Here is a 26975-nt window from a genome sequence, read left to right as displayed (position 1 = left end):
TTCTTCTTAAAGCCAGAAATAATTACTGTGATAGGACTTATTACTGGTTCAGAAATCTGGATATTAGGATTTGAAGAGTTGGCAGCTAGAAAGCAGGACTTTTTCTTTAATTGTAGTTTGCAGTAAAGCATCCAAAGTGGCCTTTAAGATCTCAGCCTTCCCTTTTTTACATTATAGTGCAATGTACGTATTCTTGCTTTTGTTGTGATTCTGTCTCTAAGTGTGTGTTGTTCACTCGTGTGTGTACTGTTGACTCTGTGTGTTTTGTGTTAATTCAAGCATATTGCATGGAATTTTGCTAACATACTTTGCAAAATATTTGTGTGTATTGCAAAATATTTGTTATATTGTTCATCATTGTATCTGTTCCTGTTGTTAATCATCGTTGTCTGTTTTTAATGTCATAAAGATTGTGAGGAAAAACATCAAAACCCACCTGTTAATGGGAGAAAAGGCAAGTTGTGATGGTATTGTTGGTGAATTGTGGGTGTTTTCATTTACTTAGTTTTTGCTGTGTGTGTGTGTGTTCTGTAGTTCTGCTAGTTCAAAATTAGTAACTTTGTGTATGTTCAATTTTAATGTGTTGTTCTTCTTGCTCTTAGAATAAGTATTTTCAACTGTGGTTTTAAAATCTTTCTTAGAATCAAAAGTTCCAGAAAGATTGTTTTTATGGTTATTGAGTATGTAGTTTACACCACATAGATATGTGATCGTGCTGCCTATTTAGACCAGGTGGGGTAGTTGTACTTCTGCTCATTTAGGAATTCTCAGTTTGCTTTGCCCTAAGAGACCAAGTAGGTTTCACAGACATCTACGAAATTGTCTGCATTGTCTTCCATGTATTACCAGGGCTATATGCTGTTACCTCTCTTGGATATATATTTTACAAGTTTGGCACATTTTTGCTAATCAGAGGAAAGCTGGACAATTTTAGTTTGAATATCCTGGTAAAAAAAAGTCTCATACTATTAGCAATCATCTCTATTGTTTAGTTCTTACTATGTTTGATATTTTATTCCAAATGCTGTAGAAATAAGCTTAATACAAAGCACTGAAATGTTGACATGGAGATATAGATTTATTACCTAATAATAGAACATGGAAGTTGCAATGAACAACCACAGCTTACTTGGCAGTTTTGAGTTCATGCTGCTAAAGTGCTGTGACAATTTTGAAGGAATGTGTTACGATTTATCCAGGTACTTCTAAAGCTTTATTACATTTAAACCTTATCTCATCAATATCTTCTACCAGTGAATGAAACAACGTCTAGACAGTGTCTTGGCTTTATTAAAATCTGGATATTGATTCTTACAATTCCATCTCTATCAGGAGGCCAGGCAAAGGACAGCCCCAGTTAGACTATTTTGTGCTATTCCTAGCTTTCTCTTTGCTAGATTCATGTAGCAGGGAGAACACAGGTACCAGGGAGAGCCAGGATTCAGTTTTGCCTGCGATGGTTCACCCTATTGTGGGAAACACTATTTTTAATACTCTGCTTATTTCACTCGTCCCCTCACACATTGTGGACAGACTGTATGAGGTGCCTTTGCAGAAAGGGTGCGGTTCGTAAAGCAATGCAGGGTCTCGTTTCTCTAACTCTGGAGTCTGTGCCAAAGTAGTTCTGAGTGAATTCAAGAGCTGGAAGTCAGCTGCCATAAACGTATTTCATTGTTATTACCAAAGAGTTCTGTGAGTTATACTTCTAAGATCCAAATTCTAACTGATAAAGTTGGAGGCTTTTGCTGCTGACTTGGCTGGGTTGATACACAAGTAATCAGTTACTAAGTCAGACTAAAGCTGTTTTTGTTCTTGGTTTATCTTCCACTCCTTCCACAAAACAATTTTTATAGAGAAAGCTTGAAAGAGATACTTTGCACAATAAAACTAAATCTTACTAACCTGTTTTAAAGATGCGTTAATACATTTTGTGGTTTAGAACATCCTTCTCCAGAGCTCTTTCAGTCCAGAGGAGTGATCTGTGCCTAATATTTGATTTCAAATATTTATTACCAAAAAAACACACCGTCTCTTACAATTCTCCCTCAGGTATTTTTATTATTTTTTTCATGTATTTTGTACAACACCTTTTGATCATTTATGTTTGGAAGAGAAAGCTCCTGGTATTTCTACCTAATTTCTACTGCCTTAATTTTAGGTGCATAAAAGATGCTGTAGTTACTGAAGCAGAATTTAAAGTCTTTTGGATTGTCAGCTCCCTCATTCTTTAGAGTATTTTTTTATAATTACACAACAGCTTTGTCTATTTTGTGGGAATCAGGAATGCTTCTCAGTTTTTATCTCCCAGGTTCAGAAGTGTCTGGAGCCTATTTGTTTGTTAAGTCTATACCAAGACAAGACCCATATCACCAAGTTGTGCCCTTTCCCTGCACTCCAGTTTTGAAGCACACGGGAGCCCCACCACGCTGTGAGCAGTCCAGATGCCCAAGAGCTAGAACGGACATTTCACAAAATAGAATTTCAGACTTTCTGCATGGTTTAGGCACAATTTAAAGAATTTAGGTGACTGAAGTGCAAACCAGGCAGAATAAGGGAGCCCCAGTCAAAGAAGCGGTCCCAGGTTAACTTGCAGAACTAGTGGATACACATGTTTTTTTGAAAACTAAGCGTGTTGCTGTCACGCCAAAGGGACTCTCATCCTGCTGGCAGACCTGAGCATCTTCTTCCATCTAAGACCCTGTGGGATTCCTGGAAATGGGGCTTCCACCTTGCCTGAACTACTAAACATGACAGCCATGAGTCTCTTGTGTGCTCTCGATTTCCCTGCTCATGGAATCCAGGCTTTGCTAAGAGACCATGGCAGCTTCTGAATTTTGCATGAAGAATGATACTGATTATGTTTAATGTGTGCTGTGAGTATACCTTACAAAGTTATGTGTGTTATGAGAACTTAGGGAGGGTAATACTAGATTTTAATTAAATTCTAGTTCAAGCAAAGTAAGGTTTAAGTAAGGTATTGAGCTATTGAGGCTGCTCCAGTTGTAGGAAAGCACATAACTGCAATCCTTGCTTTGGGAAAAGGGGTGGAATAAAATCCCCACAAGAACACAAAACAGAAGTAAATCACCCATAAGATGCCAGCAGCTCAGCCAGAGCCAGGAGTGGGGCAGCAGGGGTGACACAAGGCAGGTCATCCCCTCACCCTGTCCCTCAGCCTTCAGTGCACGGAAAGCAGGACAGGGCCCGGGACCATGCAAGAACCTCAACTTGAAAAAGTCCTGAATAAAGGCAGAGGAGGCTAAGGCTTCTTCCAGCTTTTCCAGCTTTTTGGTGAAGGACTCTAAAGCTAGCTCAGGCTTCTCAGGCAGCTCCCCCTTATCATAAGAAGGCAGCTAAACTTCTCAGCTGCTCATGTGCACTTGTGCCCTGCCAAGAAGCATTGTGCCCTGCCAAGAAGACCATTAAAATCATAATAGCCCAGAAAACATAAGAAATAGTATCCAAACCAGGGGCTTAGATATCCAATAGAGTGGAATAATGTGTTGGTTATAACAAACTGTTAGAAAAAGATCGCTCAAGAAAATGATTGGTTATATATACTATAGTCACATGTTTATGACAGAGATGCAAACATGATTTATTTCCAGATATCAAGAAATATTTTGTATGAATCATTGTTACATTTCAGAATTTGTATGGAGAATTTCCATTCATGAAATCCTCTTCTACATTACATGTTCCAGGAGCTTACACACATGGAATATATGTGCAGAATAGCCTGAAAAATAAAACCGAATCCATAAACCAAATTAAACCTTACATCCTGCACTTTGCTGCGTGGATTTGTAGTCTGTTCACATTTCCTTGTGTGCACGGAGCACTCGCTGATAACCAAGGGCATGCAAACTTGAATAGAGACCACAGAAGAGAGGTGCAGAGCAAAAGCTTGCATTTTCTTCCATGTTTATGTTGGTCATTACCTGTGATGTGCCTTATTTAAATTAATTAATCATAAGACGCTGGAGGTATTTTGACTTTTCTTTCTGCTTACCCTTCATAACAACATGAGGACCATACCAGGTCCGACCAGAAATCCACCTAGCCTAGTGTTTGTCCCTAGCAGGCTAGGTGTGGATGCTGGGGAAAGGAGCCTGAGCAGAACAAATACCTAGCAAAGCAGATCCAGGATGCTGGATTCCCAGTCTCCAGTGTTTTGTGCCTCAGGGTCTTACAGAAACATCAATGGTATCTTTGTGTGGTATCTCCATCTCCCTCATAAGCTCTCTGCACCTCCTGCCTTAAAGTGGTCCTGTGAAGGTAACCCTGCAGTGCTTATCCAAACAGCTGATTCAGTAGAGCTACTCTTCGGAGATATTCAAAATAAGCCTGTTCTGAATAGGCCAACAGGCCAGCTGTATCGTATTCATTTCTAATGTGTTTCTGGCATATAACCAGAAGAGGGAGCAAAACTGCTGTATTTTAAAAACATATATGAAGATAGGAAACAAACAAATCCTCCCCCACCCCAAACAATCCTGGAGAAAGCCTTGATAATGGCTTAAAAATAATGTCTTTGCTTTGTGATAATTAAATATACCTTGTTAAATATTGGTATATTCATATTTAATGTACCATTAACTGACTATTTTATTCTTCTGGTACAGTTTCTTTATTTTTTTCTGTTGTTTATTCATTTTTGGCAGTCTGTTATATTTAGTAAAGCACCAAGTGATACTTTGATTTTTAGCTAAAGGTAGGCTGTGACTCTACTCTAGTGTACTGTAGTATTAAAACAAGTTCTCTCTGTGATGTTGTTTGACTGTATCTAACATTCTGCTCTAGACTAAGCAATAGAAGATGATTATGCTATTGCCCATGTAGAAGGACCCACTACTAAGACAGTTAGAAAATAAGTTTAGATTGGAATTGATGATGTTTTCTGCTAGGGAATATGATGAGATGAGACTGCTACTGGATGACTTGAACTGTTAATTGATTTACAACTACAAATAATTAATGTAGCCTTGAAGTCAATTTGAAGAAAATATTTCTGGAGTAAAGGAATAACCTACAGTGCACTATAATTTTTGTTACACTAGTAATGGTAATATAAAATGTAGTTACATGGCAATATTTTTTATTACCTACCTAATGACTTCCATTAAAGTTATTTTAATGTATTCCCACTGCAGCCCCAGGGAATGAAGCCCACTATTTTTATTATTTTTTTTTTCTCCAAGATGTATAGTTCAGTAATGAACATGAGATGAAAACAATAAATAATTAAGATATGTCAGCATTTTTATTGCAGTGCTGCATTAGTTAAACCCTCAGAATAAGTGATGCTTAAATAGCTGTTTAAGAACAACACTTTATTTATCTTAAAATGCTGTTAGCATATCCCAGCATTCATTTGCTGATTTGGCTCAGTTTGTGAACTAGTTTCATGTGAAGTTCTTTTCTTCGAGTATTCTTTTCCGTATGGAGAAAAAACTTCAGATGACCTGCTACAGTGTAAATAGGAGAGGCTAAGAAGTGGTGTCCTCTGGTATGGTGTGAAGTACTGGTACGATGTTACCTGGAGAGCCGGGAGGTCTTGCTCAAATTTTGACAGAAAAGGACTGTGAGACTTGTCTTTAGGTATCAGACCAGAGTCTAGTTCTTGTTACAGCAGGGTAGGGGAACCTCAGCCCTGTTTTACAGAGGTATCTGAAAGTTCCCCTGATGTAGGAGCAGCAGCAGAGTTCCTTCATTGCTGGCTTTGTGTCACATGGAGCTGGCCTTGATGCCATTAACAGTGGTGTTAGGTGGGATTGGATTCATTCCTTATAAAATGTAGTACATCTGGCACAATTCACGTATCATGACTTAAAGCCATTTGCTTTCCTCCACTTTTTCCAGTGGAGGTTTGACAAAGCTGGATTTTTTCCCTCTTGGTGGACTTTCTTTTATTATATCTCTTTTTATATTTTATTATAGCTCTTCTTATTTTCTTAGGGAATTTGCTTTGTAAATTAAAACTTGCATAATGTGAATTTAGCCTCTTCTAAAATAAGTCTAATTAATTCCTCTTCTCCTTGTATTCTTAATGCATGAGTTAAAAATCATGAGCATCTGGTTCAAAATGTAGTTTCTTAGCTTTTGACAATTTATTCCACAGTTCTAATGGCTTTTCACTGTGCTGCTTCGTGTTTAATAAGCACTAGCAAAATCCACTTTTGACTCATTTTTAAAGTAGTTGTCACCATAAATTATTAAGAATATAATTCCTTTCTGAGTGTTCAACTTACAGCATTAAAAATAGAAGTTCTGAGAATTTTTCATTTGCAGGAAAAGATGACTACATTAAGTATGTCCTAGTGAAAAAGTGAAGACTTTATGATAAGCTAATTAAAAGTCTAAAACTCGAAACGTACTGATAAAAATTGCTTCACAGAAATTTTTGGAGCTGAAAAGAATAAAAAAGCTGAGTGGATTTAATAAAAAAAGAAATTTGAGAGAAAGTTTCAAGGAAAGGGTAACTGAGAAAAGGAATGTTATTGTCTGTAGTGCAGAGAAAAGAAGGGAGGGGGTAGTATTTGCATAAGAAAACCCTCTGTCATTAGCATCTTGGTATTCTGCTGCATCATCTTGTAGCTCTGCAGCTTGCAGCATCATTCTGCTTCAGCTGCGACATAACTGGAGCTCAGAGCACATATTTAGAAAATCAGAAAAGCTGGAGATCCGCAACAATTCTATGTTATTTCCTTACTTTTAACACCAAATATTCTAAACAAAAGCGGAATAAATGCTGAGTTTGTTCTTATCAGTAGGTACAGTGGAGTGCACCCACCTGTCCCAGGCAGCATGAGCGAGTGTCATTCTCAGAAGCGAAAGGCACATGGCCAGGTAGCATCCTGATGTGCTCTGGGGAGAGCCTGGCTGCACAGCTCTGTGGTGCTGGTGCCCGGGGGTAGATGCAACAACGGCATCTAATGAAACAACCGCATTTAACAATTTTATTGTTCATACTGATAGGAAGAAATCTGAATCAGTGCACCTGTCAAATCCTTCTAGCCCCAACAGTGCTTCAATAACTATAATTTTTGTACTCAGTAATCCCATCTTTTATATAATCTGTGAGGTCAATGATTTTATTATGTCTTTCATTAGTCACAACTGATTCTCACAACAGAAGACAGATTGAAATTCATTTTGAAGTGAGAGTGGTGAGAAGTGAATGATAAATTAGAAAATGGGAAGATTTATTTCCAAATATTTATAAGTTGGCCAAAGAAGCTTTGATTAAAACAAGGGAATAGAAGGTGGCCCTGTGCCTTGCAGGGGGGGGGGGAAATAAAAATAAAAATAAATAAAATAAAAGAGAGATAGAGAGATTTTAGAGACTATAATGCAATCTAACCAATACTAGCCAAACTCTTGCATTGTTCCAGAAGTCAATAAAGCTTTTCATCTGATCCGAACTCAAGTACCTGCAGTCTCCATGTACTCAGTCTAAGAGTTGCACTTACCTTCTGAAAAAATGAAACAGATACTTAAATTTAATGTTGTAAGAATAACTATAGCTGTAGAAGGATCCTTGAAACTTTTTTTCTGAAAGTATTTATGTGGTGATACTATCACTTTTAGTATAAGCATTAGAAAGTAGCCTATATTGCTTTTTATAATGGGTTTTGCTCTTTTAAGGCATGGCAAAATATTTATTCAAAGAGTTATATTTTTATTTGATGTTTATCATAAAATCAAAATTTTGTTAGGGAGAAACATAAGATTTTATTTCCACAGTTTCAAAACAGAATGTGCCTTCTGAATTTCAGTGCTACACACAGTACTTCAAAGGTATCAGTTTGTGTTTCAACATGCATATCTGTGGTGTCCTAAAAACATTATATTGAAAATGTTATTGATATGTTATTACTTGAAGGCTACAACTCCATCATTTTCAAAAGTGAAAGCCACCTTTCATAGGACAGCAGCCTGTTGTAGAACAACAGCCATGGATAAGATGGCTACAGAATAACTGCAGATAACCAGATAACATTTTTAAATGTTTACATTCTCAATTCCAGATATCCACACAGCTCAAATAATGAAGAAAAAGAAATGTCATGGGCTAATATAATTTTATGTCTTTTTTTTTTTTTTTTTTTTAATTAACAAGATTGAGAATGTACTCCATATCTAGCATATTCTTCTCCATCACTAGCTATTTCTGTGATCACATAAGTGGTTATACCCATGCTTTATGGCTGTAAGGACCTTTGCATTTGGGGGGATCAGCAAAATAAGCAGTTTCACAACAGCCCAAAGCAAAAATGGAGCTTAAGGTATTTAATCTATCTAATTGATTGGGCTAGATTTGGTTTTGACATGAGCTATCAAAAGCTTTAAAGCGTAGTGTTATGATAACCACACAGTTTAATTTTCAGAAGGTAGAGAATTTAAATGTAGGCCAAAAATATCTGACATTGTCACAAAGACTAAAGTCTTGCAATCCTAGGAAATGGAGTCCCTATCTGGAGGACAGTGTACATGCCTATATCCATAGCTCTTTTCATGAGCAGATAGGTCAGAAATGCTGGTGTCAGGGTATAGGAACCATAATTAGGAAGAGTGTCTTAATATGTCTAAAATTCAGGTTGAATTTAAATCAAATTCCAGATTTTAAAAGTGAATCTGACCTACTTTTGGCTTAAATATTTTTAACTCAATTTATTGTTAAAAATACTTTTGCAATTTAAAAACAACATGCATGATTAATGGTTTGGTTTTACTTTGTTTGTTTGTTTGAATTTTTGTGAATTTGTGAAGTCTTTTCTACTAAAATATTTTTGCATGCCTTTTTAAATTCAGAGAAATATATAAATATTGTAAGAAGCTATAAAATATCCTGTTCTAGATTTTTAAAATAGGAGGAGTTATTGTGTAAATAACCTCCAGTGTTTGTTGTTTTGTTTATTTTTTTTTCACAATTGTTCTATATAAAAGAGAGAGAAATATTTGATATATTACATAGACATTAACTTACGTAGCGTATATCCTTTTCCTTGTTTAAGTTGTTGACTAAACCTTTTCATCACAGGCCTCTAAATTAAATAAATACTCTAATTTTTTCTGTGTAAATGATAGTATTTTGTTTAGATCAAGTTGTCCCAAATGGTATTAGGTATCTTATAATGTAAGTTATATAATATTTCTGATTTTTTTTGGTTTATGCTAGAAGTTACATGGGAGGACCAGCAGAAAAAGGTGAATGGTACAATAACTGATGAAAAGCTATTGCCGAAAAAGAAACACCATTCTGAGCCAGGTTTGTCAGGGTTTGGAAAACCACATGAAAGCATGAGACTATAAAAACACATTTCATGCTTTTGTAATGCGTGTGTGCTTGATGTACTTTTTTTTCTTTTTTTTTTTTTGGTGTGGAATTTTTAGTATGTAGAGACTATTTAGAATAGTGTTGTACATAGTTCTGTTTTAGAATAGCAAAAATAGATCTGCTTTTGTAAACAATTGTGTTAGAATGCACATACATTAGAAAAGAAATATTCTGGCATATTATTAGACTTAGCTTGCTCTTTAGATTTGAACTTTGTTATAATTTATCCATGTGTGCAAGCTTCAGGAATCCAGGTATAAGTCATGTTGATTCTTGTTTAGTTGACTGAACAAAGGTATCTACTGCATGCAAGGTGAGAAAGTCATCTTCAGACTTGAATCTGAAACCTTCGTGTACTGTCATGGCAGAAATAACGTTGTGACCTTATTTTTTTTAGCATGAGCTGCAATTTATATCTCCATACAGCTGGAGTTTGCAAATCTATCCTGTTCATGAGTGGATTTCTTCTGGAGCTAAGAACTAGCAAAAAGTTTCTTCCACCCCAAACATTAAGTGCAATTATTCAGCTCTGTCTTCATTACTACAATTGCATAACAATAAGAAGCAAGCCTAATAATAGTGATGATAATGCTGATGGTAATAATAGTATTGTTCTCTCCTCTGAATCAGACAATAAGAGGTGCTAATCACGTTATTTTAATCACTTGTAAAAATCCACTGTGCTGTTATGGTGATGAACACAATGTAAAGAGTAGAGAAGAGTGGAGTAGAGTAAGAATGGAATAGAATAGGACTATACTAGACTAGAAAGTTTTAGATTGCAGGTTTCATCCTGTATTTAAATCTTGATCCATGTCTCTCAAATGAATGGGAGTTTTCCAGTTCCAAGAGTACAAAGGTATAGTTCTTGTCTGCAGATCTCTGTCTGGCCATAATAATTGTCTCATTCTAATAACAACACTTTTCCCAGTCATGTCAGTTAAAGTTTACATGACTGGACACTGGTGCCACCTCCTAAGTGCTGTAATCTTAATTTTTTGGCTTACTTACATGCTGAACACCTCCAAGTTTCTTGTTGAATCTGAACTATGCAGCTTCAAGTGCAAAAATCAGGACTGAAGAGGAGCAGCAAAATCCAGATTCAGTCTCTAAACTAGAAACTGGGGAATACAGCTGCAAAAGGACAGACTTTCATTTGAATTCCATGCTTCCTGACGTTTTAATTCATCAGAGAAAGTTACAGGATAAAACAAGTATTGCTTGTAAGAGCCAGTCTTGCAATGTAAGTGTATCTTCTTTTGCAGCTGAATGTCTTAGGTATTGAATAAGAAATTCAGGATACAACATCTGCATATCTTCACTGTCGTCTTTCCAGGGTAATTTTTGCAGAATAATCTCTCTGTCCAGACTTTTCCTGTACACCATAGTTAGGTAAGAGCATTACCTCCATCTCCCAGCTGAGGTGGGCTTAAAAATGTAGTGCTCTGTTGTCTAGGCAGATGGCACATCCATTGTTATTAGCAATAACTTGTTTGGAGTCACCTTCCACATTCTTAGAAACAGGAGCCATACTTCGTTAGATGCCTGCTTTTAGGGCATTCTAGATTTTGGAATGTGAGGAAAATCTTGTAATTCTAAGACAAGTAAACAGGTGGCAGAATAGAAATCGAAAACAAATGTGGGCATTAAAAAGTAGTTACTTTTGAAAGCATTTGTATATCAGAACAATATTTGTCTGATTTTCTTTTTTACCTATTCTTTCCTCTGGAACAGTATCACTGATCTCAAGACTTGAGAAAAATTTTGCACTGCACTTCACAGCCTTAGGTCTTTATGTAAAGGCTGATGTCTGATAAGAACATGAATTCTGCTTTGATTTTTGTTTTCAGGGTTGTCTTTCATGGTATGTACACTTGGGACAATGATGTGTGATGTTTCATGGTGCTTTTCCAAACTGATTCTCTATACTGAAGAGGCAGGAGAAATGGTGGAGTACCAGCATAACACACACCTGCAGCTTTCAGGATGCAAGTTACCTGCTATGTGTGGCACACTGCTGGCCCCTACAGACATCCCTATATCATTACAAACCCATAGTATCTTCCTTTTCAAGGCATACCAGAAGCAGGGCAACTGGGAGGAGATTCCACTGTACTCACACCTGGATGTTGAGATATATTGGATCTGTAACCAGTGATGTGGCCTGATTAAGGAAGCTTCAAATTGCTTGAAGCTTGTCAACACGGGATTTACCCTCTGCAAGGACTGTGCTTTCTTTCTTTAAATGTTCTGTTGGCACAGCACACAGCAAGGAGATACTACCACAACTTAGTCCCTGGCTGGAGCTGGTGGTCTACCAAATGCAGCAAGGAGGAATATGGGTACCTAATATTGCTGTTGCCCTCTTTTAATTGTCTTTTCATACAAAGAATTTTCTGCTATAGCAGAAACTTGTCCTGTTTTTTAGGTTTTGTTCGTCTCTTAAGAATTTAACCTAACCAGTCACGTGGAAACAGCCAGGCAGAATTACAGCTATGAAAAGCTGTGAGAAAAATGAGATATTGATGACATGAATACATTGAGCAAATTACTGGGACTGTGAACAAATTGTAGATAAAAGCATAAATAGATAATAAAAATAATTCAAAGTAACAAAAGAAAGAATAGTAATGCTATATCATGGGAAGTGTTAAAATAATACGTGTGACTAAAAATGAGATTAGCAAATTTGTTGGAGTACAATTTAAGGTCATTAAAGAAGCAAAATGGTTCTTTTGTTTCAGGCTCTAGCACAGAAGATGCTGATAAAATTTTGGCAATCAGAAACCAACATATTTTCTCAACAACGCCCTAAATCTCTAAGTTCTGTGGCAATTGCCAAAACTGTTGTTCTGTATGTTTCAAAGAGGCAATTATATTTATGTAAAGGAATGGAAGAGCAAAACTGCAGAACCATAGCCAAGCATAACATGGAAATTCAAGCCAGTGCTTAAATGTGTGCCCTTCCTTTAGCTGGTGGCAGCATCCTGTGAGAGAGCACTGCATTCTCTGGACACCACTGGATCAAAGAGCACACAGAAGACTTATGTGCTTCTATCTAACATACTAAGCATTTCCACTTTCACAGTGCCTCTCTCTGAGCTGTAATAGATGACAAACTAAAGAGAATAGAGGTCTAGTCACATTTCCTTGGTCAGTAGAAGAAAAAAAAAAAAAAGCATTTTCATATGGTTTTGTAATTTTATACATACTGCCTTCAGAGAACAACTTGGAAATGTAGTAGGCTGGGGTGGTAGTGATTTTTTTTATTTTTTATTTTTAACAGAAATACAGTTGAACAAGATACTGTTTTTCCTTAAAAAAATCAATTATTTTCACCTGGTATCATCACTCATCTCTTCTGAACCTATAGGGTTATTTAAGGGAGAAAGCACATCGTTTAGGACACCAGGGCAGTAATAATCATTTCTGTTGCCTGTAAACTGTTGTACAAGTGAGTAATCAGTCTCACTATCCAAAGTCTGGGAGGTGAATGCAGTCTAACAAACTGTGTTTCCATCCAGAGATGGTACAGGCGATGCAGGAACAACCTATGTGAGATAGCAAAGGAAGTGTTACTGTTTTTACCCTGTTTTTCATACTTTAGGCCAGTAGATTTTACATTTATTATCTGAAAACCATTCTGTGATAGTTTCATTATCACTGCCTCTTGAGAAGGTGGCAGTGTCATCAGATGTCCAACCCTTGTCAACACTTTTAATTTCAAAGCAATGGTCGAATAACACAAGGAAGCGCTGACATATTTTGATATGATTCAAAAAGGAGAATGATTAATTTAAATGTACATCTCAGGATGGAAAAAGGTCAAAGTGGGGTGCTTCTGTAATTATTTGGGGAAGGCAATACTTCCTTAATACTGTATTAAGGTTGTAGAGGAATTGTAACAATGGTAAGTTAAACACATCAGAAAACACAAAGGTGATGCATGCTTACAAATGGTAAGTCTTTATATACAGTGACTGGTTTTCAATTTGGAAGAAATCATGGCTTATGTCTTTCTCCTGGGTGGAAACATTCCTTAACTATACACAGAAAAAGCCTTTCTGAGATAACATCTTTGCAGTTGAGTAGTTCATCTATTGCCATGGAATCAGCTGAAGTAGTAAAACAGTAGTGAAAAAATAATTCAAAACAAAATGGTAGTTATTTTAAAATAAGTTTGTAGTTAGTAAGTATTGTATCATAAGTATGATAGAATGTACATTAAAAAAAATGCTGTTAGAAATGGGGAATAAGATTATTCAGGAAAAGGCAAAGTATTTTTGCTGAAGATGGGCCACTTGGAGAGAGGCGAGAACACAGTAGCACTTCATGTAAAGGCCATCATGAGCAACTGACAAATCAAAAATTATGGTTAAACAAGAAAGCTGGTATAAAATTGACATCTTGTGAAAAGGAGAGGAGCAGAGCGGCGTCAGGAACTAGTTTATGATAGCTGAAGAGGAAAAATCACTAGGCAGTAGAACAGTTGTCAGAAGAACGGAGTGGGAAAGTAAAAGAAGTCATCTGAGGCCCTGATGAAAAGGCCCTCTGGTAGGGCAGGTGAAGAAAATACAGAAAAGGTTCTTACAAAGATGCTGTGGGATCTGGAAAGCAGTGAAGTGGGTAAAATTTACAGAAAAAGCTACATATTACAAGCCATGTTGAATCTATGGGGATTGTTTGACCTGTGCCAAGTGAGAAGCAATTCAGATTGAATATATCGTATGAATAATTGTTTTCTCAAAAGAATATGAGTGTTCCCACACTTCTGATGAACTCCTTTTTTAATTAATAGATGTTGTTCATAGAAGATGTATTTATTTAAAATAAGTACTCTAAAGTATTTACTTAAAATTTACTTTCTATGTTTCCCTGTACCACTTTGAAAGTCAATATGCCTACTCTGTACCAAAGTAACAGAGTATTATCCTTATCTCTGGGTAGGAATTAATGACAATTTCCATATTCTTACTGTCTTTACATAGCATGTATTTTATATAGCATATATTAAGCCTTGCATATATGCTGTAGTTACAAAATTGAATGCATTGCTTCTGTCTTCCTGTGTTTTCTTCATCCTATTTAGTCCTCAGCTAACATTTTTGAGCAAAAATGTCAGCATCTGTCCAGGGCGCAACTGTCGTTTTGCGTGTATGAGTTTACACTTTAAGATGAAAAACTCACTTTTAACTAGTAAGAAAGTACCTCATTAAAAACATTGAAAGTATGAAATGGGTTCTGTATCTACAGGAAGGGTAACTGGAAGATGTGGTTTAATGGTATTAAATAAGATCATGGAAGACTGATTTTATGCAGACTTGAAAAGAGTCAAATTGCCATTCACTCTAAATCTTCTTTTAACAATTATTTCTGCACTTAACTATTCTGCTTTGTAGTCCTCCTCTTTTACCAGTATCCTCAGCATTAGAGAATTTGAGTGGTGGTAGGGAACATCTTCCCAGAGAGCTGGATGCTTTATGTCATTCTTTAAGTCTAATCACATCCAGACTAGGGGCATATACTTATGGAACATGCAGACTTGATGGAGCATCTCTTTTTTAAAGTCTCCTCCCTGTTTTAAGATTGTGCCTATTTGATTGTGCTGTTACATGTCTTATGGCATAAAGAGTGTTCACAAATGAGGTTTTTCCTGATCTTGAAGCCACAGAAAATTTTGAGGTCAGAAATGCAGTGAAAGATCTTCATTTTTAAGGAGCAAAGAAAACTGAAATTAAGAAAAGCCTTGAAGAAAGGAAAAAAAAAAAAAAAATTAATTAAAAAAAATTAACTTACATCTTGTTGTCCCATGCTACTTTTAGAATTTCAGGTGGGCATGTTTGCTGTACAAGGTTTCAAGCACTTTTTTTTTATTTTTAAAAAATTAAGTTCCTAAATACTTCTCTTTAATAACTGACATTGCTTACAGCAAAAAGTTCTGTATCAAAGCATGATAAAATAGTTGATATTTCTCCTGTTTTAACCAAACTTGCAATACAATAGCTGGTTTTCATTTGTTTTAGAAGTTTATTCATTCAGAGAGTCTAATTTGTTTCTAAATCTGTGTATAATACCCAGACTCCATACCACACTCATACATCAAGATACACAGTTTATACAAACAAATGCTTATTCCACAAGAAAGCAATAAAGATGCCAATGAAAACTACCAATTGACACCTAAATTTAATAGAATTTTATTCCATGATGTTGTTTGCAGATTTTAATACATTTCCATCAACAAAGATTGAATGTAGTGTATTTCAAGCTCCAGAACTAGAGAATTTTCATGAATGATCCAGAGAGATTTATGGGTAGCTTCTTAATCATGAGGAGATTGGTTCCTATTAAGTGCTATTGCATCTAAATTAATAGGTCTAATGGAAGGATATTGGTGCATTACTATATCACAAACTACTTCTAATTCACTAATGCTTGCAACTATTAATATACACATTTTACAAACTATGTATATCAAGAAATGAGATATCATCTGAACAGTTATCCACAATAAAGAAAAAAAAAGACAATATATTTGTAAATATTTTTTCCCAACGCTTTGCATGAGGGCTTTTAAAAATTCATTTTTTAAAACATATCGCCAGATGTGTCTGATACGCAGCCAAATACTGGCTATTCCTTGCTAAAATCCTCCAAAGGAGTCCTTGGCATATTCCTAACTTGGAAATTAAGTGGTTCTAAACATCTTCTGAAAACTTCTGAAGTTTTAAAATTTTGGCTTAATGTAGTATATGGCTTAAAGCTATGCTATCCTTACAGCTATTAAAATCCACAAATGGGGTATAAGGGTGTCATGATAGAGACTTTCTAATGATAGTGTTTGACATAGTAGGAGTGCTTGCTTTGGGGCCGTAGATAATGTATAAACACACAGATAACAGAAAACATTTTCAGAAAAAAAAAGTTTTTATTTTTTTTGCTGGGTTTTTGATGATGGTAATTATGATCTATTTATTTAACTGTTACAGAAATTACAGCTACCTTGTGTTAATATGGGCTGTATAAAATTAAGGAGAAGTAGGTCTTTATTTTCATTGTTAATTTCATACTATGGATTCATTGCACTTTATTATGCAATTTACGCACCATTACTTTTCTTTTTTTTTTTTAACATGTGAACACATAGCATCCTTTGTCAAAACTGTCAGCTGCTATGCTTTCATATTATATATCTCAAATATAGCACTTAACTGTGTTCATCCTGTAAGCAAATTTAATTGCCTTAAAGTGAATTCCAAATATAAGTTACAATCTGTGTTTACAGCAAAATTTTGGTGCAGTCTTGGCATTTGTTGGATGAAAATGATAATCTGCTAGCTATATCACAAAATAGTTTAACTGTAGAACATGGGTTATCAGATGAAAATTAGTCTTGTCTTTCATTTCATTTTGTTAATTTATATTGCTTATTCTAATTTTGCATTTTTCAGTACTATTGATTTTGACGGCAAAAACTACAGCATATTTTTTGTGGTGTATGAATTTTTCTGGAATTTTTAATCTAATATCTGCAGTGTTACTGAGTTATGAGCAGTATTTTGTGACTCACAAACTGCGAGCAGAACTTAGATCAGGACTTACAGATACATATATTTGCTTTAATTCTGATGCTTTTTTTGTAAGAATGCACTTGTTTTGCTAGTGATGGTAGCTTCATAGTTCAATGTAATTATTATTACTTTTCAAGATAAATTCCTCCCATTCTTTTGCTACAACTAGATGTTCAGTACAGAGAATGACATTGTCCCTCAGATGTTCTCCATGTCTGAATGGCAGTGTGTGTTTTGAATTTGAAATAATAAAGTAAGTAATGAGATAGTTGCTTTGGCATTTAATTTGCATGCATTTCCAATAACTTAGACTACTGTGAGATGAATAATATTTGATTTGGAAAAATATCTGCTGAATTGACCATGAGAGTTATTAGCTATACATTCTCTTTTCTCATATTCAATATTTTGGTCTTGAAAATATTGCCGTTGGCAAAGTGTTACAATAACATGGTCCTTTCCAGAGTGTGTTATGTGGATTCTGAAATTCATGAGCTTGTATATCCTTTTGCAAACAATCTGTTTCCTTTTTATTTTCCATTTTGGGTATGCGAAGTTTGGTTCAGAATAAATTAAAATCATTTAATCATTGAACTAATCTAACAATACACTTCCCATTGGTGACTTTAAACTGGGTGTTCAGTACTTGAAAGAAAAAACTAATAATGGCATTCAAGTTAATAACATTCTGTAAAGTTGAACAGTCATGAACAAGTGTTTCTGCTACTTAACATACCTTTTACTATCCAGGTTTCTTTTCAGCTTCATTTCAAGATTGACTTTGATCTCAATTATAACATTTGTTACTTCCTCAGCTCCTCTACTAACCCTGTCTTTGCTGTTCTTTTTCAACTGTAGTTTAACCACTTCTTTCTCAGCTTTCTTTCTCTTTCTGATGTCTTGCTATTTTTCTCCCCATTTACTAACTCTGCACTGCAGACTTCTCTCTAAAACAATTTTTGGCCCTTTCCCTCAGTGTCAGTTTTAACCTTCTGAATACATCCTCTCACGCCCATCTCCTTTGTCTATGTCTGTCCATTACACGATGTGATCACAGAAGAAGCGGAATCATCACGGAGAAGAAACTCAGGTCTGTCTCTTCTACTGCTTTTCTCTGTGCTATTTTTCTCATTTTACCTTTCCTATAGAATTTATCATAGCTCATCTCATATACTTTTCACTCTCTTCCTCTCTCAATATATTAAAACATTAGCAAACTGTAAGAGTTTAAGTTAAATCAAGATGTTTATGTAATACTTATTACCTATGAATTACGTACTCTGCAAAATAGTTTAAAATCAACAGAAAACACGTACATACTTTTAGACTTTGAACTGGTTAAGTTTCTCTCATCTGTATTTATTTCCTACCTCCAATATCTTTGTGTTAGCCTCTGAGCTTCCAGCTAGCACAAGAAACACATATGTTTTCTAAATGTATAAACTGTAATTTGTCTATCTTCACATTTGGAAACTTCTACATAAACTAAAAAACTTAGACATAAGAAGTGATTTTTCACCTTGGGGAGGATATAATTTAAGAACCAAACAATCTCAGTAAGATACATATTATACACTGAAATTTCAAACCTAGCTTTGTTGAACAAAATCCATTTTGATTATAAGTTGAGTTGTTAAAAAGCTGTTCTCTCATGGAAAAAACTGTAAAACAGAAGGGTTTGATAACAGAGAGAGAAGTGAAAACATTAAAGAAGATCTAATTTAGCTGTACTGGTCATGGCTTTTCTTTCATATTGCACATTACTTGTTTTTTAAAGTTTCATATCAAATTTTAGTCTGCCATTTTATTGAATTTTCCACGTAATTTGTATTACCGGCACAGAACTAATTCTAGCTACCTCTGAAAATGCAATAGCTGTTCATGCTTGACCTGCTTGTTCAGTCATAGCATGTCAGAACAATGAGGAAATTCCCCATATTTAAGCTAATCAAAGTCACCTATAAAAGTCTTACACTTTGTTGTGTCAAAGCTCTATTTTTTTTTCTATGCTTCTGCTGTTATCCCAATGAATAAGAGAAGTCACTTGAATACCATTTACTTTCTAATCTCAGAAGCAATTTTTATGTACTGGTCCAGTAAGACTTAGGTAGTCAAACATTTTTTGTTTCCTCTCCTGTGGCTGGCTCGTTCGGAACTCAGTTTTGCCTTTGGTATTACTCATCAAAATCCCTTAGAGTCAGAGATTATCTGTGGAGACTTCCAAAAGTTACTTGCTGTGGATTTCATACTTTATAAATCCCAAGATAGAAATCACTTAAATTACAGGGAGAGCTAAAAGTTGATAATCCTGATGTAGTGGGTGGCATCCCTGCCCATGTAGGGGGTTGGAACTAGATGATCTTTGAGGTCCCTTCCAACCCAAGCCATTCGGTGATTCTATGACTCTATAGCAACTGGTAGTCAAGAGTTACATGATCTGATTTCCTTCTTCCATAAATCACCACTATTGGAAATTTATAAATTATTCTGTAGAAGCACTGAGTTTTCTTATGTTGTGTTTAAGATCCATTTCTAGTTTCTGTGCAGTGCTTCTGAATCTGTTTCATTACAAAAAATAAATTAGCAGATTGGGTGAGCAGTTTCTTATTTGTTCATAATAAAGGAAAAGGAAATTTGTGGACCCTTTTATTAAATAAACCTCCTCTGAGTTATGAATCCTAAATGATTCTTGGAATAGGAAGAAGTCAGATCTTAACAGGATATCTAGACTCTCAGAAAAGTATGTATTTTTATGATATTTTCTTGAACATATGTGAGAAGACAAACCTGAGAATTGTTAACTTTTTTTTGGACATTCCAGTTGAGATAAGCTTCTGCAAAGCACTGTTTTGCTCACTGACAGTGTTAACCAAATGTATTAGGCACTGATAAATTTAATTGTCTAGCAAAGAAAGACAGAAGCATGGCCAGAAGTGAAGTTGCAAAAGTTACTGCGCTTAAACTGAAAGCAGTTAGTTTGCTTTCTGTGTAGGAACGTATTTTCAGATACACATTTGAGAGGGGTTATGTGATTAACTTCTGTGCTTTACCTCAATGACATTATAGCTTACACATTTCATTCTGAGGCACTTTGTGCAGCTGTGTGCTCTGCTAAAAGCAAAGATGACTTTTCAAAGCCACACCTCCAGAAGGAGATGTTTCCCCATTGCTTCAGAATTTGCTTTTAGAAGTGGGGGTACTAGGATTATCTATTTACAGGTTTTCTTCAGGAAATGCTTTTTACAGTACCATGCTAGCAAACATTTAGTTGAATCAAAGGATTAGCTATTGATTCTAGGTGTTATTAGACCAAGAAATGTTGAAAAAGCTATATATCTGAATATGTGACAGTTGTACTGAAAGAAAGGTGCTACCATTTCCTCTCAATGGACATTAACATCTTAGCTTTCAAGTTGACAGGATTTTCTTCACTGAAAAAAATCTAGGATTTTGTAGTGGAAATGTCCTATGCTAATAGGACATTTGTGCATCCTAATGTGCATGCAAAGCTTATGCTGTATATTTCAGGCACAAAGGCAAGTTTCCAAAGCTAACAAAAACATTTTAATACAGATGTCATTATCTGACATCAGTGCAGGTTGATAGCAACCTTAATGATTAAACTCTATTTTCCTTTGGTGAATGAAGAGCTTCACAATATACAGTTTTCACAATTCGTTTCAAAAATTTTACTTTGCAAATAATTTAAAATATGTCATAGGATGTATTGTATGTATTGTGAAACTGTTAGAAAGACATCCTGGTCATCCTGCCTATATTCAGTGTGGGCAGTGGAAGTAAAACCCTGCCTGCCACAGAACCTCAACCACCAACTGGGAAACTTTCTTTTCACCAGTGGTTCTGATTAACCAGATACTGTTGCATCAACTAATTGCAATTATACTTATTGTGGTCTTCAAGCATATGAGATACAGAAAACATTCTTCAGTCTTGTGAAATGGATCTAGGTGTGAGATGACTTAAGTAACTATAGCCCCAAACTGACCACCAGAACTACGAAAAGGCCTGTCCGTGACAGTTTAAGGTCAGTAAGTGTACAGGTAGCATAAATAATGATAATTAATTCTAGGTTTAGTTCAGGATGAGAAAGGATGGACTAGTGATGCCCAGTCACTGCTGCTTTTTTTGTGGTAGTGCATGGAAGTTAGAAGTTGGACTACCTTCTATTTCTGAAGGGCCCTGAAAGGTAAGGAAATAAGAGTTTCTGGTTCTTTTTGACAACTTCTGGGGCAGAATTCTCTCTCAAAATAGGAGCATAAGAGGATTGATTAAAGTTTTTGCTAACTTTCTTTGAGAATGAAGTTCAAATAGATAAGAATTTTGAAATATGTTTCTTGTGTTGTAATATTTTTATGGAAGTTTGTTTTGTTTTGTTTTGTTTTGTTTTTAATAGTAACCTGCTTGCTGGGGGTAAATCTTACAAAAATTAAAAACTGTTAAAGATGTGTGACCAAATCAGAGTTGTCAGCCCAGGGCAGTGGAGGGCCAAACAGTAGGAAAGCCTAGAAAATAAACTGTTGGAGGAAGCAAATAAAAAAAAAAAAATTAAAAAAAAATGAGAGAATTTAAGAGAGCAACTTCAGTGGAAGAGAAGGAGCCTTATTTGTATTTGTTTTTATCTACAGTATGATAACAGGTTTTTCAAACCTCCCAGGAGTGAGCCTACTCTGATATATTTACCTATTATAAATAGGACATGATACCCCCCTATTTTTGTTGTTATTGAAGTCATTGTTCTGTGACACAGTTCCCTTTAAAGACCAGGGTAGTATTTTGTTTTGTTTCTGTCTTTCTCATGTTGAAAAGGAATTCCTGAAGGATTTTGTAACATATTAGCACAAATGTGGTTAGATGACTTGTGAATCACTGAAGGCTTCTGTGATATTTAATTTGACGGGTTTGTTTAAAATTTCATTCCTTAGACTGTGACTGAGACATTTAAAGAGTCCAACTCTCTATTTGGTCAACAGAGAACAAATTCAATCTAAAGGTATTTAGCATACTAATAGATGTATCAAGTTGGATGGCTGGGAGGTTCTTTGTCCTTAATTTTAATTTTGATTAGAATTAAAACCAGAAACCATAGGCCTCGAAACCCCCAAACTCCAAAATAGCCATCTGTATCGAACCAGGTAAATAAAGGCTGGTCCTCAGTCTGGCAAGGGAAAAATAGACAAAATATCAGATTATATAAGTAAAAATGAGAGCATAATTGTGCAAAAAGCAGAATACCATTACATATATGTTTTTTATTGGTAAAAATTTGCTATCTGAATTTGCAGTTCTACTGAGTCTTGCATGAAGGTGTGTACACCACTGTTGTTTTTGTGTCCTCTACTTAAATCTTTGACCATAGTTCTGGCTATTGGGACACTGATGAAAATTTCTTGCATTCTTAGGATGGCAGAAGAATCTCTATTAATAGCTGTTTGCTTTTCTGGAATCTGAGGCATAGTTATCATCAAGTGTTTGTGCCTATGTATTGAAATGGCTGTGTCAGAATGTGAAATATTCAGCGGTTGTACTGATGAGTATAGTCAGTGAGAATTGTGAGAAGCTTGAAAAATAGGAGGCTGGAGAACTTAACAATAAGACTGAGCTAGGGCTTTAATGAAGACAATGCAGAGTTGAATCGTAGCATGGCTGATCTGAATAGATTTTCATGAGGACAGAATTTAGGAGCCCACTGGCCCCTCAGATATTTTGCTTTTGCATTTTCAAAATCCTATTGCATATTATTCACATAGGGAGGATTTGTCACAGTTCTTGGGGGAATTGAAATGTCGTGCTTTAGCTAAGGTTAGTCTTGCTACTTCTTTAGTAACACCTTTTTTCCATGTGGGATCTTGGCATTCTTCTGAGGCCACCAAAACGCATGTACTTTGTATGAGGCAGCAAGGACAAACATCACAGAGTACCTTGCAAAAATCACTTTGGAAAAGGATCTGTGGGCAAACATACTATAAAAAAGAAAAAAAAAAAGTCAAAACACTAATTATTATTCTAACAAACATGCAAAATAGAGCTTCCTAGCTTGCTTCACAAGACCTTTGTCCTTTATGAACTGCACTGACCTGTCCCTGGTGATGAAGACCTAAAATGACCCCATCAATTTATGAGCCCACGATTCTAGAGCTTCTTTAACTTTCTAGCCTAGATCACCACAGCATCTTATTCAACACTTTTACTAAGCAGTGCCATGTATTCTGCAAATAATGTGAAATAACATTGTTAACATGGTTTAAGCATTGTGATAAATTTTTTTTTAATTGGTGAGAAATATCCCATGGGTTTCAGTCTTTGTTTAGTAATATCAGGTTTGAAGCCAAGAATTTAAAAAAAAAAAAAAAAATGACAACAAAACCATGAAGCAAGGCTCAAATAGAAAACAGGAATGCAAAGACATGTTCCCCCACTAGGAATGTGGCTAAGTGGAATGGTCTTCATTCTAACATTCCCTTTTAAGGACAGTAATTGACATCTCAATCTCATTCAAACAGTAATATAAAAACACTTTAAAACCCAAGCTATTTGTATTTATTTATTTTTTTTTCATCTTTCACATTTCTGGAGCTGTCAGCTGTATTCTTTTCATTCAGGCTGTGATGTGGATCCCAGACTTCTTGGAAAGGCCCTGTTTGTCACAACAATAGGTTTTGTATAATTGCCACACCTTGGACATACAGCCCTGAAGTGAAGTTCAGGAGCCATTTACATCAGGCATCCATTAGGTAGTTGTATTTTTCACACTGTAGACAGCCAGATTGACAAAGTTTAGGGCTAATTTCTTAAAGGTAAATTGAATGGCTCTGGAAATAGAGGAAATGTAATCCTTTGATTGAAAGACCTTTAACTGACAAATTCTGATGTTCAAAGTAAATAACTTTTTGATTTTCCATTTAGGAGACATTCTGTTTTCCTTTGCCTGTTCTGATAAGAATAGTGTTTCAGAGATTTGTCTCAGTATAAAAATGATGTTCCTGTAGTTTCATAAAGAACTTTCCAAGCAAAATATTTTCTATCAAGTAAGACAGAAGTCATGGTAGCGTTTTGAAAAGTACTTATGTAAAGTTACGGTCCTGCTTATAAATTTGACTTTTCTAAATAAAATATTATTTATTAATTCCCACTGCTTTGAAAAGTCAGACTCATTTTTATCAAAGCACTAAAGAAGCTACTTTAACAACTCTATGAATGTAATTGCTATATTACATATTGCTGATTTTATCTTGTGTCAGCAAATATGAAAAGTAGAAACATAAAACATTTTTAATATTATTGTTGTCGTTGTCCTATCTGATGCCTAAATTCAAAGACAAACAAGGAGTTCTGCTTCAGTATGCTCTAATAAGAGGCACATCCTCCAGTTTTGGAGGCTGCGATTACTTTCATTCAAAGCAAGGAAGTTTAGGCTTATTTTAGACTCCAGCCTGAGCTAATACAAGTCTCTCTGTCCTGGATCCCAGGTTAAAATATTATTCTGAATCAGCCTATTGCAGTGATCTTTGTACAGCTAAAAATCACTTCAGGAAAGAATTTTTGAGGGAGAACCAGGCTCTAACCTTGAGTTTTGGGCAGTGAGGTGTGAGAGGATGAAGAGGTCCCTGGGAGGGCCTCTGAACCCCAACACCTCCTGGTAGCCTAATGGCTACAGAATCAGGTTACAACGTAAGAAATGTCAGTGATAATTCTAATAGTAATTACCAGCTGCAAAGTAGAACAAGGTTTTGAGAGAGGATCTTTCAGTATCTATCCCTCTGTTTCATCTCTGTATTTTTTTTCTGTACTTCTGTATCTCCATATTCTGATTAAGCTGAAAACTGGTTATTTTCTGTAATGTACAGAGATGTCTCCTTTGTGAAAGGACTGATTTTTTTTTCCCCAAATTATTTAATTGTGAAAGCATTAGCTGTTAAATTGATATAATTACAACACATGATAGAGCATATGTATTTAACTTTGTAAATCAAGTTTAATTCAAGTGATGAAGAAAACCATGGAGTAATGTGATGATATTGAAGAAGCCATATAAATAGAAATACACAAAGATTTTTAGGATTGACTGTTGACTGTGTCATTTTGTATTATTCACTTTGAGACATTTTTAAATCATCTTATAGTGATTTACTGGTTTTCAGCATTTTCAAAGTTAATAATTAAGGTTATTTTTTTATTTATTTTTAAAATTTGAGCACCTAATAACTGGGGGAAACAAAATCATTGATTACTGTAGCATCAACATTCTGAACTTGCTTTGAATTTTTTTAGGAGGGAATGATTAAGCTTAAAGTTGCTATGAAGATTTTTATTTTATTTTTTTTGCTGAGAAGTTGGCCTTGTTTTGTTCGCTCGGTGATGCTGTTCAGTTTTGCTGCTTCTGCCCAAGTGAACTCTTCCTCAATTTGATCTTCTGTTCTTTCTAATACTCCTTCAGACAGCTCTTCACAATACAAATGAAACCTCAGTTTGGAGAGTAGGGCCCGCTCTTGCTGACCTTTTCTATAAAAATCTAAAGGATTTATTTGTTATTGAGATTTGCAATAAATATCACTACATTTCAATTACACTTCTGAAATTCAAAAATCTAATAGAATATCAGGCTTGCTGGTACTATAGTATTCTTTTCTGAAAGTCAATTTGGAAATATATTTTTATATACTTTAAATGGAAAGCAAGAACAAGTGAATCTTAGGCAGGTTACAAGTTTCCCATATTTTGACTGTCTTCATTTAAAAATTCATGGTTGAAAAGTCCTGTGGCCCAGAAATACAGAAGAATGGACTTCTAGGCATCTTTAAAAAGGAATTGTGCCATATAATATTAGATTTCTGTATTAAGATTGTATTTCAGGCAAAGTAAATATTTCCTTTCACCATAATTGTGAAATAATTTAGAAGTTTTATCATCCTGTTTGTGTTCAAACTGAAGGTTAGTTTAATGGCTGTTACTTCGCTTTCATCTGTTTTGCATTATGTTGAATAGTATTGCTATCAAATAGCTTTCTGCTTTAGAAAGCAGTAAGGTAGTGTTGTATTTACAGTTCTTGTATTGGTGACAGCAACTTAAAAAAAAAAAAAAATGAACAGATTAAAAAGCAAACACAACTCTCAAAGCAATATCCACAACCTGCATAGACAATATTGGCCAGACTAACAAAGGACAAAGCAGAGGAATGCATAGGGTCTTGTTTAAAACCGTGCAAAAAATAGGACAGGAAAAGACAGGGAATGGTTGAGGTTTCAAGAACCCAGTTGATATCCACTGATTTCCAAAATTGTACACTCATGACTTGCCATATCTTTTTCCCATTAACTTGCCTACCAGTTCCACTAGGTGTTGCCAGCAGGAAAACCACCTTGATCCCACACAGAATGGCACGTAAATGCCAGATCCCATTAAAGTGCAGTGCATTATTTATGTTCTCTTCAGGAACCCATTTTTCTTTCTTACACTTCTACTTAGCCCTGGTATGATTTCTTTTTAAGAATGACTTAGTCCTCTATTTTGATGCCCGTCTACAAACTGATATTTCTTCAAAATATAACACCTCTGTTTCGCTCTTCAACTGGTAATATCCTGTGTATTGCAAACTCGATAGTAATTTTGTTAGCAACCTTCAATAACCAGTAATTCTGGAAAAATAACTAATTCTAATAATACATGCTATTTTTGGTTTGTGACTGGGGGGGGATTGCTCCATATTTATGGGATTGTATTAATTGAAATTAATATAATTTGGGCCTAAAGTATGAAAAAGAAACAGTCTGCTTAAAAGTTAATGTGTTTCTAATTAAAGTTAATTTCATCTGACTTTAAAAAAAATTCACATTAATTGCCAAACTTGGATTTCAGAATGCAGTATTTATGTGCTGCCAAACTATTTGATAGGGATCCAATGTATTTTCATTTCTCTGTGGCAGAGGAATGCCCTGAGCCATATATAACCTTTGATATATATTCAGAATATTTGTTGGCATCAGTTATTTGGATTTATGTGCACAAGCTGAGTTCTGAGTATTGATGTTAATGTCTTTTGTGCTTCA

General features: G+C 35.3%; 1 protein-coding gene across 25 annotated transcripts in view; it reads left to right on the top strand.

Moving 5' to 3' along the window:
* The window catches only part of RIMS2 (regulating synaptic membrane exocytosis 2), a 450137-nt gene that overhangs the window by 327845 nt on the left and 95317 nt on the right, over positions 1–26975 (top strand). For 5 of the 25 annotated variants that reach the window (XM_072034392.1, XM_072034393.1, XM_072034408.1 and 2 more), the window contains one exon: positions 17969–18001. The exons of 19 other annotated variants lie outside the window; for them this stretch is intronic. In XM_072034392.1, the coding sequence (XP_071890493.1) occupies positions 17969–18001 (33 nt within the window). Of the gene's footprint in view, positions 1–9181; positions 9272–17968; positions 18002–26975 lie in introns of all 25 variants that reach the window. One more of the 25 variants, XM_072034389.1, reaches the window with a different exon arrangement.

This window comes from Anas platyrhynchos, chromosome 2, assembly GCF_047663525.1.
Source record: "Anas platyrhynchos isolate ZD024472 breed Pekin duck chromosome 2, IASCAAS_PekinDuck_T2T, whole genome shotgun sequence".
NCBI lineage: Eukaryota > Metazoa > Chordata > Aves > Anseriformes > Anatidae > Anas > Anas platyrhynchos.
The sequence above is the reverse complement of the archived record's forward strand: the minus strand, read 5'-3'. Positions and strand labels throughout refer to the sequence as shown.